The sequence below is a fragment of the Carcharhinus amblyrhynchos genome, chromosome 6 (assembly GCF_965287045.1).
Source record: "Carcharhinus amblyrhynchos chromosome 6, sCarAmb.v2.hapA, whole genome shotgun sequence".
Taxonomy (NCBI): domain Eukaryota; kingdom Metazoa; phylum Chordata; class Chondrichthyes; order Carcharhiniformes; family Carcharhinidae; genus Carcharhinus; species Carcharhinus amblyrhynchos.
Window position 1 is genome coordinate 120,713,353 of NC_137329.1, and position 17,275 is coordinate 120,730,627.

Genomic DNA, 17,275 nt, shown 5'->3' on the forward strand with positions numbered 1-17,275 from the left:
TGCTGCAACTTTATAAGACCCTGTCAGACCCCATTTGGAGTACTGTGCGCAGTTCTGGTCACCTGACTAGAAGAAGGATGTGAAAGCTATTGAAAGGGTGCAGAGGAGATTTACAAGGATGTTGCCTGGATTGGGTGGCATGCCTTATGAGGATAGGTTGAGGGAGCTAGGTCTTTTCTCCCTGGAGAGACGAAGGATGAGAGGTGACCTGATAGAGGTTTATAAGATGTTGAGAGGTATAGATAGGGTGGATTCTCAGAGGCTATTTCCCAGGGCTGAAATGATCGCTATGAGAGGACACAGGTTTAAGGTGCTGGGGAGTAGGTACAGAGGAGATGTCAGGGGTAAGTTTTTCACTCGGAGGGTGGTGGGTGAGTGGAACTGGCTGCCGTCGGTGGTGGTGGAGGCAAACTCGCTGGGGTCTTTTAAGAGACTTCTGGATGAGTACATGGGATTTAACGGGATTGAGGGTTATAGATAGGCCTGGTAGGCAGGGATATGATCAGCGCAACTTGTGGGCTGAAGGGCCTGTTTGTGCTGTAGTGTTCTATATTCTAGGAATATAAAGCTATTCTCAGTAATGCTGAACATAAAAATATCATCAACAGCCATAAACATACATCAGGATCACTAATATTCTTTAGGGAAATAAAACTGCCATCTTTACCCAGTTTGGCTTACACGTGACTCCAGACCCACAGAAATGTGGTTGACTCTTAATTGCCCCTTAGTTTGACACTCAATGGTGTCAAACTGCTATTACCTGTGTTTCCTGCCTGAGTTATGGGTAGAAACAGTTAAACTGTTCTTCCACTATGTCAAGTCGGAACATGGATAGAAGAATGAGATAAAAGCTGCTCTGTTTTTCCTGATAGTGAAAGAATTTGGAGACTTTCAATCTATTCTTAGGGGATGTGTGTCCCACAGCACAAGAACTGTCCCTAATTTCTGTTACCAATTGACACTCCTGGGAGGATGCCATTCGCAGGAGTTGGAAAAACTTAAGTGGTCTGATGTAAAATGACCTCCGGGTTTGTGTCTGAGGAACATTGTTTGGCAGGATGGAGAAAGCCTTTACTCTCCATCTGGCCCTGCCACACTCGATGTGTTTGATGTTTTCGTTGGGTAACTTAAACGAGGAAAGCTCTTTTTTTCCCCTTTAGTCACATCCTACACAGGCATAAGCACAAAGAAAATATCACAAATATCACATCACCATCTTGGAAAGAACTTTGAGAAGTGGAAAGATTTAGGAATGAGAGTCCCTTGTCCAAGATTTCTGGTGGATACATTCTCACCAAAGCGATGTGCCAAAAGAATATCATTAAGCTTTAAAACAAGAACCTTGAGTCAAACAAATTCCCTGCACATCTGATATTTTAGCCTAAATGAAGTAATGGAACCAGAGCAAAAAGGCTCCACTTGAATTAGTCCTTAAACTATTTGCCAGGTTTATTGCTGCCACCAGTTTCCAAACTAGTTTTTCAAACCTTGATTCTGACCAGGAGATTAATGATTTGTGCTGATATGATTATTATTCAAGTTGATATGCCAATTTGCACAAATTCTTCCACGTGATATGTCTTGTACTTATATCAACCCCTCTCTGTGTCTTGTAGGTGGGAGTTGTGTTAGGGACAATCAAACCTGGGGAGGTGGAGGAACAATTTTCTTGGGATCAGTGAGCTGAGGCCCGGGAGTGGACATCGCATTCTGGAGGTCAGAAGGAAGCGAGGCCTGGTAGATCCAACATTTTTAATATTTGAAATTAAGTCTTTTGCTCGGTGGGAACAACCCCATGATCAATGAGTGGGATCAAGAGTTGGGGCACTGGGAGACCACAACAAGAATAAGTTAACTGCTTAAGAGGATTGTGGGAATGTTAAGTGTAGGAGAGTTTGAGGCAGGCAAGAATTCCTTACAGAACCTGGACAAGGACTTCTTCAGGAGAATATAAATAATTTAACTTAGTTTGGCCACTTGCTATCTCCAGCCAGGTTTCTCGATTGTGTTTGACACAATATAGCTCTGATGAAAGGTCATCACCTTGAAACATTTAACTCTGTTTCCACAGATGGTACCTGAGTATTTCCAGCGTTTGTTGTTTTTCCACTGACGTTAAGTCTAGTCCTGCAATACCCCCCCAACCCCCAGCTCTCCAGAACACCCTGCCACCCTCCAAGACACCTCATTCATCCCCCCCGCCCCTAATTTCACCGCCATCTTAATGAAACTTCTTCCACACCCACTCCACCTCATTCCAACCTCTCCCTCTCTCCATCCCAACCCCTTCCCCTCTTCCCACTTTCCACCCTCCAACCCCCCCACTCCCCTCATACCTACCTAGTTTAAATGGGGCTGGTTTTAACCTTCCTGCTCACCATTCCAGCTGGGTGGGGTAAAGTATTAAAAGTGACCCCAGGGCATGACCTGGGGAATACAGTCTGCTTCTTCCCTGGCAAATGATGGGCCAATTGGCCCCCTCTTGTGCCACATGCTTCTACGATCCTACATTCTAACAGTGACTATACTTCAAAATTACTTCATTGGGTGTGAAACAGTTTGGGACAACCTGACGATATGATGTGCTATGTACTTTCCAAACCCATCACCATTATCTGCTAGAAGGACAAGGGCAGCAGATGCATGGGAACAACAGAAGGTTCCCCTCCAAGCCACCCATCATCCAGACTTGGAACGCAATTGCCGTTCCTTCACTGTCACTGGGTCAAAATCTTAGAGCGCCTTCTCTAACAGCACTCTGCTTTTCTTCATTAACCAAATAAACTAACGCAGCAAACTGTGGGATCAATTACAATGCAACTTCTTAAAGGGAAACTGTATCATAGAATCATAGAGTGCAGAAAGAGGCCATCTGGCTCATTGAGTCAGCACTGACCACAATCCCACCCAGGCCCTACACCCATATCCCTACACATTTACCCGCTAATCCCTCTAACCTACACATCTCAGGACACTAAGGAACAATTTTAGCATGGCCAATCAACGTAACCTGCACATGTTTGGACTGTGGAAGGAAACCAGAGCACCCAGAGGAAACCCATGAGGATACAAGGAGAATGTGCAAACTCCACACAGTCAGTGACCCAAGCCAGGAATCGAACCCGGGTCCCTGGAGCTGTGAAGCAGCAGTGCTAACTACTGTGCTACCATGCTGCCTTGTGCCACCATAATATCAAAGTAAACAGAATCTCAAAGGAAATATAAAACATCAAAACAAAATATGGCTAAATATGATAATGCAGCCCAGTCCCCGCGGTGCCCACTGGGCATGGAAGGCCTTGATGATGTCCATAGACACCCATGTGCCATGCATGCTCCCTTTCCAGGAACACCCAGCAGCAAACATAGCCGCAGAAAAGGGACAGAAAGTCAGGAAGGGCAACGCCCTCAAACGCCCACTGCCTGAACCTATTAATGGCCAGCTTGACTCCCAGGAGAGGAGCTAAGAGGAGATGGTCCTCTCACCCCCTGCCCTACTATCAAGCCCCCCCATCCCTTTTGTACAGGTGCCTGAAGATCAAGAACATGGATCTGAAGTGCAACCAAAAAAGTAACAGATTTCTCAGAAAGCTAGTCCACATAGTCCACACGACTGCAAAAGATGCAGTCATCTTGAGAGTCATTGAAACAATGCAACCTACAGTTGTATGGGGCTGCTTCTAACAACATCCTCCACCCCAGGTTCCTATATGGGGAAGGACTCCTGTGTAGAAAACCCTCCAGTGGATCCTCCATCACTAGATGGAAAGCACACTTGGATGTGTGTGGACAGCGGATGAAGGCAAGGGAGTGAATGGTGTGCAGCAGCAGCCTATATAGGAAACCATTCCGCACAGTGCTAAAGGACCCCGAGAGCATTTCTGTGAGGCAACAGCACTGTGCATCTTCCTACAACACAAGGACTGCAACATCTCAAGAAGGCACCATCTTGGGCAATTAGGGATGGGCAAAAATTCTGGCCTAGCCCAATAATATCTACATCCCCTGAGAGAATAAAACAATCCAAATCTTTCTGTCTGATGAACTCTATAAAGGCAACTTGATTTAATTTACCCAGACCATCTATCTTTTTCAGAAAGCTTTGTAAGCCTGCGTCAAAGCTGATGATCAAACTAATTATGGACACATTTGTGTTTGTGTCCTTGCCCTGGACTCAATCTACATTTCTGTCGTGCACATCACTGATCCAAAAATTAAATAAAAACACGCACAAATGTGCCTTACAACTCATTATAAGCCAGTCTATTCAAAAAGAGAAGATATTCAAAGAATGTTTTTCCATTCTTAGGATGTGTTCAGTGGTCAGGCTTGGACTCATTATGAAGGATTTTGTTCCAAAGTCATTGTTTTTCCAACTGAATGGTTGGGAAATTGGGCTCTGGCTGATTGGATGCAGGTTCTTGAACTTGGACTATGCAGGTACTGTGACTATTCACAGTGGAACATGCGTTCTACATGAGTCTAATATGACTGTTCTACAGTACTGAAGAGGAATGAAATGTAGTGAGTTATATAGTTTGAGAGCGGGCTGGGGCAGAATGAAATATCAGGCATAGGTCAGAGCTAAAGAGGAATTGGCAAATACGTTGTGGACAGAAGGCAAAGGAGGTGCTAATGGTGCCATTAAGGACTGAAAACATCTTATAGTGTCACAAAGTTAAGGACTCGGAATGTTAACTCTGTTTCTCTCTCCACAGATACTGCCGAACTTGCTGAGTTTATCAGGCATTTGCTGTTTTAAATCCAGATTTACAATTCAGTATCAGATACAATAGGATTCTATTCATCATTTTCACAATTCCATTCTTTGTGGTTAGTAATATTATCAAACCGTACAACCATCCAGCAGATTGTTAATTCCAATAATGGAATGTTGTGAAAGAATGAGTCAGAAGCTAGCCTGTATCTTAAAATAGGTTTATTTCCCAGACAACAAAATAAAGTCACAGACTCACCCAGTTCCTTCCAGACACCCAGAGTGAACTGGTTTACGTACTCTTGCAATGGTTTCCTATTCCTTCCCCAGCCGGGGACAGCGGTGCTTAATTACCAACTTAAAGTATGTACTCCATTCAACATTAACACAGAGAGGATGCCACTCAGCCATCGTGCCCATGATAGCTAGTTGAAAGCATGCCCACTTAGTCCCGCTCCAGCTCTTTCACGTATTGCCCTTCATTTCTTTTTCCTTTTCAAGTACAAATTCGATTCCCTTTTGAGAGTTACGACTCAGCCTGCTTCTGTCCTTTCAAGCAGTGCTTTCCAGATCATAACTACTAATTGTGTTAAAATGAAGATTGTCCTCATTTCCCCTTCATGGTTATGGACACCCTGTTTTTATCGGGCCCCACCAATAGAAGTGGTTGTTCCTCATTTACTCTATCAGAACCATTCTTCATAGCGAACAAGAACTAGCTGAAATGATAAAACAGCCCAAAAGGAGCTTCACAAGGGCATTATCAAAAATAAAACTAAGCCAAAGAAAGCGTTACTGGGCCAGCTGATTAAAAATCCTGTCAAGAGGTAGGTGTTTAGGAGACCATTTTAAAGGACAAGAGAGACCAAGAGGTTTAGGGGAGATTTCCAGAGCTTCGGGCCTAAGCAGCTGAAGGCACGGGCACTGATGGTGGAGCCATTAAAAATCAGGGATGCTCACAAAATAAGAGCAAAAAAGAAATCTGGGAGGGCTGGAAACCTCAGGGGTAGTTACAGAGATAGTAAAGGGTGAGAAAATGGAGGAAGATGAAAACAAGACTGAGAATTTGACCTGATTTATTCAACATGAAGATGACGGGGAAGAGAAATCCCCATGACTGGAGCAATTTGAGATCACATAGCTTACCTAAGTCAGAGCACTGAACCACTCTGCGATGGCACTGGCAACCAAATGGGCAGATGGGTCCCTCGCTTTCAGGAAGAAAACCAGATCCCTCATCCTCCAGCATAAAGTCAAGGAACTGTGTCTGATGGAATGGCTTGGCCCAGGAGGCTGCGATCAGGAACACCAGCAATATGATCACACGCATGGTTGGTACAAGTAACACAGTGACTTAACCTAGGAGAAGACAAAGGAACACTGTGGTTATGACGCACAGAAATGCATTACGTTGACAGTCCCGGAGCAGCTCTATTCAGCCCAACTAGTCTCCTCCCACACTCTATTCTAACCCCATCAGCATGTCCTTCTATCCCTCTCACATATTCCCCCTTCAATGCATCTTGCTATATTATGTATAACACATATACATAATATACATGTCATTCAAAGATCAAGATAGTGACATGTAGTAAAGCTTTGCAGGGGGCAGGGAAACACAAACCTTTGAGATCATAGGAGCTTATGAAATGGCAGGAGTTAGGCCATTCAGCCCTTTGAGCCTTCACTGCCATTCAGCTAGACAATGGCTGACCTTCCATCTCAATGCTATTTACCCACATTATCCCCATATTCCTTGATATCATTCATTTCTTTACTCAGAGAGTGGTTGGGATGGGGAATGGACTGCCTGTTGTGATAGTGGAGTCGGACACTTTAGGAACTTTCAAGCGGTTATTGGATAGGCATATGGAGCACACCAGAATAATAGGAAGTGGGATAGCTTGATCTTGGTTTCGGACAAAGCTCGGCACAACTTCAAGGGCCGAAGGGCCTGTATTGTGCTGTACTGTTCTATGTTTCTATATTAATATCAAAAAATCTATCAATCTCTATTTTGAGCATACTCAATGACTTCACAATCTGCAGGGGTAAAGAATTCAAAGATTCACCACCTTCTGACTAAAGAAATTCTTCCTAAAATCAGACCTTAATGGCCTAACCCTTATTCTGAGACTGGATCCCTGGTTGTAGACCTAGCCAGGGAAACATCCTACCTGCATCTACTCTGTCGAGCCATGTAAGAATTGTCTTTGTTTCAGTGAGATCACCACTCATTCTTCTAAACACTGGAGAATACGAGCCCAGTTTCTTCAATCTCTCCCCACAGGACAGTCCCGGGAATCAATCTGTTGAACTTTCTTTGCAATCCCTCTATTCCTTACAGAAGGAGACCAAAACTGTATGCAGTTCAGTGAAAAGATTTTCCTCCCACTCCCAGTCAGTTCTTTCCTGCAGTTTATTTGAAATAGATTCTGCATCTATTAAATTGGGGGTTTCAAAGACCAGCTGCTCACTGTAATTCATGGTTCTGCACTCAGCTAACACTCCTTCCAATCTTTTCCAACCCCTTGCACACTTGTTCAAAGCTTCAGCCAGCACTGCTCAACAGCACTGAGTGAAAGAAAGAACTTACATTTATATAGCACTTTTCACAACCTCAGATCATCCCAAAGTGTTTTATAATTATTATTTTGAACTGATGTGATGCAAGAAGCAATAATTTGTGTGCAGAAAACTCTAACAAATAGAGAGAAAACAAATGATAATCTGTTTTGTTCTAGTGATGTTGATCCAGGGATAAATATTATAGTGGCAGGAACTCTGAGGAGTTATTCCCTATTCTTCTCTGATAACTGCTAAGGAATTTCTTAGATTCACTCGAGACAGTAGAGCAGTCTCAGTTAACATCTCATCTGAAACACTGCACCTCTGAAAGTGCAACACTCCCTCAGTACTTTGCCGCAGCGTCAGCCTAGATTTCATTCTCAGTTTTACAGCATAAAAAGAGTCCATCCAGTCCATCATGTGTGTACTGGTCATTAAGCACTTTCTATTTGAATCCCCTTTTCCTGTACTTCATTCATAGCTTTGTATGCAATGGTGTGTCAAGTGTTCATCTAAATGCTTCTGAAATGTTGTGAGGGTTCCTGTCTGTACCACCCTTTCAGGCAGTGAGTTCCAGATTCCCACCACCGTCTGGATGAAAAACCCTTTCCTCCAACCCCCTCTAAATCTCCTACTCCTCACCTTAATTCTATGCCCCTGGTTATTGACACCTCCACTAATATAAAATGTTCCTACCTATTTACCCTATCTGTGTCCCTCATAATTTTGTACATCTCAATAGGTCTTCCCTTCAGACTTCTCCCCTCTAAGGAAAACAATCCCTGGCTAACCAGTCTCTCTCCATAGCTGAAACACTCCAGTCCAGACAGCATCCTGATGAATCTTCTCTGCACCCTTTCCAGTGCAATCACATTCTTCCTATAGTGACTCATTCTTGTCAATTATCCATAGAATCTATAGAAACCCTACAGTGCAAAAAGAGGCCATTTGACCCATCACATCTGCACCAACTCTCTGAAAGAGCATCTTACCCATGCCCACTCACCCCTTCCCTATCCACATAACCCCATGCATATACCATGGCTAATCCACTAGCCTACATATCATTAGACACTAAAGAGCAATTTAGCATGGCCAATCTACCTAACCTGCACATCTTTGGAGTGTGGGTGAAAACTGGAGCACCCGGAGGAAACCCACATAGACATGGGGAGAATGTGCAAACTCCACACGAACAGTCGCTCAAGGCCAGAATTGAACCCAGCTCCCTGGCACTGTGAGGGATCTGCGTTCAATTCCGGCTTTGAATGAGCCAGGGATTCTATAGTAATTCTTGTTAGTTGTACATTGGATAACTAGAAGCTGTTCAGAAGGAGAGATTTACTGGCTCTTTACACCACCCTAGCACTGAGCATTCAAGGAGAGTTTCAGATTGAGGAGGTCTCGAGGTCGTAGGGTGCGCGGCTGCAGTCGTTACTGAAGGGGGGGGTGAGGTTTGAACCCTACAATCATTGAACTTGTGACAAAGTACGACGATTACCAGCTGTTCCAGTTGACTAAATTCTACGGGGACAGATTGGAACAGGTGATTGAAGAAGAGATGGAAGAACCCTGATCTCATGTTAACAGATGGAGATCATTTCAGTGGACAAGAATGTCATGAAGTCACCAAGCTTGCAGAGAAGGGGAACCGGACAGACAGTTCCAAACTTCTGCTTAACCTAATAATGGAGAAAGGCTCTCAGGCCTGAAGAGTGATGTGGGAATCCTTTGTGAAAATGTGCCACGGGTTACCAAAGCTGGACGAAATGCTGAAAGAAATATGGGAACTTGAGCCTGATCCATTTGGTTATATGAGCATCACACAAGGTTTATCCGAAGCAGCCAGCTCTTCCACTTTGTCTCCTATTCCATGGGAATGGGAAAACTGCTCCTGATTTCCACCCAATATGTGTAACTGATAAAGATGGGTCCATGGTGCAAGCTCCAAAGCAGACAGTCTCTCCTCAATGTTTACATATAAGTAAAATACTGCAGATGCTGGAATCTGAAACAAAAGCAGAAAATGCTGCAAAATATCAGGTAGTCTGACAGCATCTATGGGGAGAGAATAGAACCAATGTTTCGAGTCTCGGTGACCCTTTGCCAGAGCTGGTAGAGTTCTGATGAAGGGCCATCCAGATTCGAAACGTTGGCTCTATTCTCTCTCCACAAATGCTGTTAGACCTGCTGAGGTTTTCCAGCATTTTCTGTTTTGTTCCCTCAATGTTTAATGAGAGAAGTAGACACAAACTGGTGAAATTTGTCACAGCGTGTGTCACAATAATTTAATAGCGCTCTATAAGGCCATCCCTTTCAGAGTCCTCCAGAATTCAGTTTATCAGCAGGAATATTTTCCTCCACTGCTAATACCAATGAGTTCTAAATATATCTCCTGAACTGTCTCAAGTGAATTGACAATAATTCATTCAACATGCACATTTCTGATAAATGCAGAGGGAAATGTTATTTTGAAATAGATGTTTGTGGAGTTGAGGCATATAATTAAGAAAAAATATAACTTTGGAAAACATCACTGAATCCCTGACTACCTATTTCAGCATCTTCATTCACATCTAATCATAATTAAGTCTCGTCAAATAGTCATCAGTCTGGTGTATTACTCTAAAACTACAGCAGTTCTAGTTACCACAAAATTCAGGCAGTTACTCTCTGTGACATTCCAGCCAATGTGTTGCTTATGAAAATAAGGAATTTCAGATCAGACATTGTCTCATTCCACAGCTGGCCATCTCTTGAGCTAAATAAATTATATTGCCCGAATATTCTAAATTTGTCGCTAGAAGGATTGGAGATGTGGTCATGTGTGACCACATTGGATATCATTTTGTAAAGATTTTTTTAAATAGCTTGTATCAATGTGTTTCCCTCTGAATTTAAATTTAGATCAGGAACTGAAAGGGACAAGCCATATAAAGACTGTGGCTACAGAAGTAGATCAACAGTTTGGAATTCTGCAGCGAGTAATTTACCCCTGTTCAAAGCCTTTCCATTATCTTTAAGACATAAGTCAGGAGTGTGACAGAATGCCCACTCCTGACTGGTTGAGTGTAGCTCCAACAATTCTCGAGAAGCTCAACACCATCCAGGACAAAGCAGCCCTGCTTGATGGATACAACACCTTAAACATTCACTCCTTCCACCACCAATGCACAGTGTGGCAGCCCATCTACAAGATATACTTGTCAAGGCTCCTTCAATAGTGCCTTCCAAATTTGTGATCTCTACCACTTAGTGTAGTAGATGCATGGGAACACCATCATCTGCAAGTTCCCCTCCAAGCCACTCACCACTTTGACTTCATAGATCATAGAACCCTGCAGTGCAGAAAGAGGCCCTTCGGCCTATCGAGTCTGCACCAAACACAATCCCACCCAGACCCTACCCCCATATCATACCCACTAATCCCTCTAACCTCTGCTACCCTGGATACTAAGGGGCAATTTCTTAGCATGGCCAATCAACCTAACCCGCACATCTTTGGACTGTGGGAGGAAACCGGAGCACCCAGAGGAAACCCACGGAGACACGAGGAGAATGTGCAAACTCCACACAGACAGTGACCCGAGCCAAGAATCGAACCCAGGACCCAGGACCCTGGAGCTGTGAAGCAACAGTGCTAACCACTGTGCTACCGTGCTGCCCATAAGAATCAAGACTGCGCTGGGATTTGAACCGAGGATCTCCTGCTTACTAGGCAGGCGCTTCAACCAACTAAACCACAGAGCCTGTCATTTTTGAAAATATATTTCCAGCACTTTTTGTTTTTATCTCTGGGTTAATAACCCAGTAGCATAATTACTATGCAATTGTACTCCTAAATGTAATAATCAAATATTCAAAAAGAATGTTCTAGAAGGCTATTGTAAAAGTTATTATCATCATATCTACACAATTAGATAAATCATTTACAATCAAAACACAAGTAAACAGACGCACAATCGTGCACAGAAATTTCACTACAGAATAAAAGAGAGAACTTGCATTTATCTAGCACCTTTCATATCCTCAGGAGATCATAGAGAATTTTACAGCCAATGAAGCATTTTTTAAGTGTAGTCACTATAGTAACAGAGGGTAACATGGCAACCAATTTGCACACAGCAAGCAGAAATGACCAGATAATCTGCTTTTCGACGTCAGTTGAGGAGTAAATGTTGCTCAAAAAGTGCCAGGGATCTTTAAGAACCCAGATAGAGCTTCACTTCAACATTTAATCCAAAACACTCCCCCAGTTACTGAACAAAAGCACCAGTCAAGATTTGGTGCTCACATCTCAAGAGCTGGACTTGAACCCAACACCTTCTGACTCAAGGGTGTCAATGTTACCCACTGAACCACAGCTAGCAGACACAACTGGTTGAAAATATTAACAACATACTTGCCATAAAGAATACCAAGCAAATTCCTCCCTTAGGAAAGGTTCTGCTTTGCAGAACCCTTTAGGAGAGGTTCTGCTTTGCAGCAAGGAACCTCTAAAAATGTATCCAGTAATAGTTAAAGGTTGACAACAAGTGATCAGTTTCTTTATAACAAAGATCGCTACACAGTAAGGATTTGGAAGGATTTAGATGTTTTTGGACTGGAAAAATTTGAGTAAATAATACAGGTAATGGAATTAGCAGCTTTAACAATGTAGGAGTTGAATTAGACAATGGCAAGATTCTCCGGCCTCCCCCTCTGCATTTTTCTGGTTCTGTCACTTTCAGTGGGAATGTCCATTGACACCACCCCACACTGCCAGGAAACCCGCAGCATGGGGTGCGCTGCCAGTGAGACTGGAGAATCCCGCCAACATGAATGGCTGCAGAGTCGGGGCCATAGAATCATCACATCTTACAGTATGGAGGACATATGGCCCATTGTGCCTGTAGTGGCACTTTGAAAGATTCAATGAGGTCCCACTTTCCTTCACCGATCATTGTTCCCTTTCAGATATCAGTCCAATCCTCTTTTGAAAGTTAATATTGAATCTGCTTCCACCATCCTTCCAAATTGCAAATACTCACTGCTTTTATGATCACACCAGACATTGTTTGCTAAGCGAGCCAGATCCCAGAGGGACTGACCATAAAACTTTTTTAATCTATTGTGAAAATGAGGAGGGATAGCTACTACCCCAAAAGCATAGAACTCCAGCAACACCTTTAGGACTTTGAAAATTAAGAGATTTACTAAAGAAAAATTAAAGTTACACAGTTAAATCTATCTTGTAGAACAACCCTTCAAAAAAACCCATTTGGTCAAAACACACAAGTAAACTTCCTTCTTGACAACAACTGTCTTACAGATTTTTAATCATAAAAGTACAGTAAAATTATCCGAAGCATGAATTGGTGTCTCTTTAAAAAATGTGTATTGGACAACTCCTCAAACACTTCTCCTCAGACAGTGGAAATCCAAACTAAAAGGTCAGAAATAAACTGCTTTCTGGAAACAAAGGGTGGGTGGGAATTTTTGCCCCCTCCCCCACCCCCCATCTGCTCCATACGGCATGTTTTCCAGTAGTCATGGCGGCTGTTGGTAAGATTTCCTTGTCCCACCGATACCTGCAACGTTTTGTATGCCCTGCACACTGCATTGCCACCAGGGAACATGCCATAGTGTGACTATTTGCCATGAGTGGGACTGGAAGATCTCACTGGTGGGACCGGGAAGAAAATTTTAACCAAAGACTTTTCTGGCTTGAAGCTGTATGGCTGCTTCAAATTCACCCTTTTGTATCTTTTCAACACACAGATATGATCCTCAGGCCATTTCCAGCCCACAACACAACTAAACTTCTTTTCTAAAACATCCATTTTCCCTTTCACCTCAGAGTTCATTGCCCTCAAACACCTCTTTGAATTCAACATTTCGAAATATAGAAATCTTTCATCTTTTCCTATTGCCTCCACTTTTGGGCCAATAAAATGTAATGTACCTTCCCATGTTTACTTATGAAACCTTTGTAGGTTGTGAAAATAGTCCCTTGCAACTTCTAAACTCCCCTTTGAAAAGCCAGGTCCCTGCTTATCTCTTAATGCAAATTTTAAATCCAGCCGATTTACTTGTAAAGCAAACTTCACCACACCTTTACCCTTTCATCTCTTAGTTCTCACAGAGAAGCTGTCTCCAGTCACCTTCCTCTGGTTTAATGAATCATGGACACACACACACAAACACAACTTTCTTAAAGAGTACCACCATAATCCCAAAAATATGTTTAAAAATATCTGTCATCACACCGTGCGCACAAAATAGCATGTGAATTTATTATACTTTCACTCAAAGGGTGGAATTTTCCAACCTCTCTGCAGCGTGCATTGCGGCAGCAGAGGTGGCCCACAATTGGCCAGCAGTGGGATCTTCCAGTTCCGCACCTGTCAACAGGTTTCCACATTGGTCACACCCTCCAAAGACCCCATAGTGGAGAGTGGGGGCAGGGGGGTGGGTGTGTCAATGAGACTGGAAGATCCCTCCAGTGGAAACACCCAGAAATGTTGGCCATTGTTTTCAATTCCCTGTTTAAATAGAGAACTAATATACATAATTGCACATTAACGATGAAATATAAACTGATCATGGTTAGACAATGTTCAGTAAACAACAGTGACTATATTCCAAAAGTACCTCATTGGCTGTACAATGCTTTGAAACATCATGGGATTATGAAAGATGTGAGATAATTTAAATCTTTTTTTCCTTTTATTTTGTTACCTAACTTTACCAGAGAGACTGTAACATCCATAAGGATAAGCATTTTTAAATAGACACCCAACCTCCACCATATACTGGGTGAATTTTGCTAATCTTCATGCTTCAATTTGCAATAATTGGTAGGAGCTGCACCAGTTTCTATTGACTGATTGCAGTATCATTGACTGCACCCTTAGCAATGGGAGGCTATGAAAAGAGATCAAGATTGCTCTAGAACTCAGCCAGACAGTACATCTATACATTCATGGCTATTCAAAACTCGAGCTGCAGCACTACATACAGAGGCAGTAAATAGCAATCCGAGAGAAGGAGCCAGGGAGAACAGATAAAGAGACAGACAGCATGAATAGAAAGCTCAAATTATAGACACTGTACATTAAATTTCAGTGCTCCAAAGCTGACTGAAGCCCAGCTGAGAACTATCAGTAACAAGTTTAGATGGCAGTCAGAAAAACACCATATTCATTTGCTGCTATTTGATGTTATTCTACACTCTGTTTTTCTACTCAATTCTTAAGATATGACAAATTATTTGACAGATCCACGTGAAATCCTACATGCCAATTCTGCAACTGAACTCCACCTCATCCTTCCTCTACTAATGTTCCACCAGACTCTCCGACTGTTATTTCATTTGGCACCAAACATCTGTTTAAAATCCAGCTGTCCTTGCCTGCACCAGCCACACATACAACCACCACTTCCCTGCCACTACCCCCCCAACCAGGATACATTAAGGGTGAACACAGAATAGGAAGAAATGCGGTTACTGCAGGGGAAAACTGGAAATTTGTTGTAATTATTACCAAATATATGCAGAACAAATATTTCAGGGAGTGTTAAATATTATAAATGTCATCCTTTGGAATGTGAGATATTATTTATTGGTGTTATATGAGTGGCTGCTGTTTGCTATAGGACTGAGGCTCTGAAATGTAGTGGAATGTTTCACTGCAACCTCTCAGCCTCTCAGTAAATGTGAAGCAACATCTGTCCCTAGGGAAACAGCACTAATGGTCTGAGTTATGGCAGGAACACCTGTGGAATCTCAGGTCTTAGAAATAAAGGTCCTCGTTGGAAGTTAAGAATGTGTAAATGCTTACTTGAATAATGAGATAACTAAAGAGCCAATAATGATCTGTGGACTGGAATTTAAGTACCTGAGGGGAATGGCAAGAGCTTCAAGTTTCTGGGTGTCCAAATCACCAGCAACCTGTCTTGGTCCCTCCATGCCAAAAGTACAGTAAAAAAAAAGCCCACCAACACCTCTACTTAGGAGGCTAAGGAAATTTGGCATGTCCATTACAACTCTTACCAACTTTTACACATGCATCATAGAAAGCATTCTTTTTGGTTGTATCATAAAAACTACAATAGTCGTGAATGAAGCCAAGTCCATCACGCAAACCAGCCTCCCATCCAGTGACCCTGTCTACCCTTCCCGTTGTCACAGAAAAGCAGCCAGCATAATTAAGGTTTAAAGCCAGCACCCTCCCCTCACCCCGGGCATACACTTCTCCACCTTCTTCCGTCAGGAAAAAGATACAAAAGTCCGAGGTTATGAGGAAAGATTGGGTAAACTGGGGCTCTTCTTAGAAAGACGGAGATTAAGGGGGGATCTGATAGAGGTGTATAAAATAATGAAGGGTATAGATAGAGTCAACAGTGGCAGGCTTTTCCCTAGATTGGAGACAACTATCACAAGAGGTCACGAGCTAAGGGTGAGGGGGGAGAAGTATAATTTGGATACTAGAGGAAGGTTTTTCACATAGAGGGTCGTGGGGGTATGGAATGCGCTACCAAGTAAGGTGATGGAGGCAGGCATGCTGGACTTGTTTAACGTTTACTTAGATAGGCACATGAGTGAAACAGGGATGGAAGGTTATAGAAGACGGTTTTAAAAAGGGTCAGAGCCTCAGGACGATACTGGAAATGTAATACTAGATGTTAATGTTTTGTTTCTTTTAATCCACAGGTGTGTCGGTCCACCTTGTTGTCAAACGAGGGGCATGCACACGGTGGGTCGTGCATGGGCTGCTCTTGGATGTTTCGAGAGTGGCCTAGTACTTTGTGTCGTTGTGTGTGCTTAAACCTGGACCAGCAGGCGGGCACCACAACAGCTCAGTGACTATCACTGCTGGCTGTGCAAATACATGGACTTGGGCCAGTGTCTGTGAGAGTTTGCACATTCTCCCTGTGGTTGCATGGGTTTCCTCCGGGTGCTCCGGTTTCCTCCCACACCCCAAAGATGTGCTCTTAGGCTGATTGGTGTACCAAATTGACCCTACACTATTCTCCCCTGAATCTGGCTACAATGGAGGTACCATTTGCATACACACGAGGCAAGGTAGGTGTAGGAAAATGCTTTGTTAAGATGGTGGCACGGGCTCGTTGGGCTGAAGGGCCTGTTTCCCGTGCTGGGTTGTTGTTTGTTCTTTGAGGTCACATAACAACCGACTCAAGAACAGCTTCTTCCCTGCAGCCATCAGACTTTTGATTGGGCCTACCTCGCATTAAGTCAATTTTTCTCTACATGCTAGTTATGACTGAAACACTACATTCTGCACTCTCTCCTTTCCTTCTCTATGAATGATATGCTTTGTCTGTATAACGCGCAAGAAATAATACTTTTCACTGTATGTTAATACATGTGGCAATAATAAATCAAACAAATATCGCAGATTTTTATCGTTGACCATGGGTTTTCTCTTTAGCTCCCTTTCTGGTGGATGAGGCGCGAGGATTCAAGGCAGGGGACAAGGGTTGGTATCATCTAATCTTGATGCCCCAACCATCACGTAGGTTTGGGGCATATTTGCTGGATCAGATGGTCTTTAACTGCATCAATTTGCATTTGTACTTTGGTTTGCACTCCTGGTAAACTAATGACATCAAAGATGGCAGATCCAGCAGTAGCCCGTTTCCATTAGTACTTATTGTTTAATAAAATCCTAAGGAGGCTTGACAGGGTAGATGGTGAAACGTATTTTGGCCTTGGAGGGAGTGCAGAGGAGGTTTACTAGGCTGATACCGGAGTTGAGGGGGTTGAGCTATGAGGAGAGGCTGAATAAACTAGGCTTGTACTCGTTAGAGTTTAGAAGAATGAGGGGAGATCTCATTGAGACGTATAAGATGATGAATGGGATGGATAGGATAGAGGTGGAAAGACTCTTCCCGCTCAAAAAAAACAGTAGGACTAGGGGGCACAGCCTCAAGATAAAGGGGGGGCGGTTCAGAACGGAGTTGAGGAGGAACTTCTTCACTCAA

General features: G+C 43.1%; 1 protein-coding gene across 4 annotated transcripts in view; it reads right to left on the bottom strand.

The window, feature by feature from the left end:
• Positions 1-17,275, bottom strand: part of dcn (decorin) — a 68,575-nt gene that overhangs the window by 38,050 nt on the left and 13,250 nt on the right. For all 4 annotated transcript variants that reach the window (XM_080191326.1, XM_080191327.1, XM_080191329.1 and 1 more), the window contains exon 2: positions 5,867-6,079. In XM_080191326.1, coding sequence (XP_080047452.1) covers positions 5,867-6,050 — 184 coding nt within the window. In that variant the 5' untranslated portion in view covers positions 6,051-6,079. The remainder of the gene's footprint in view (positions 1-5,866; positions 6,080-17,275) is intronic.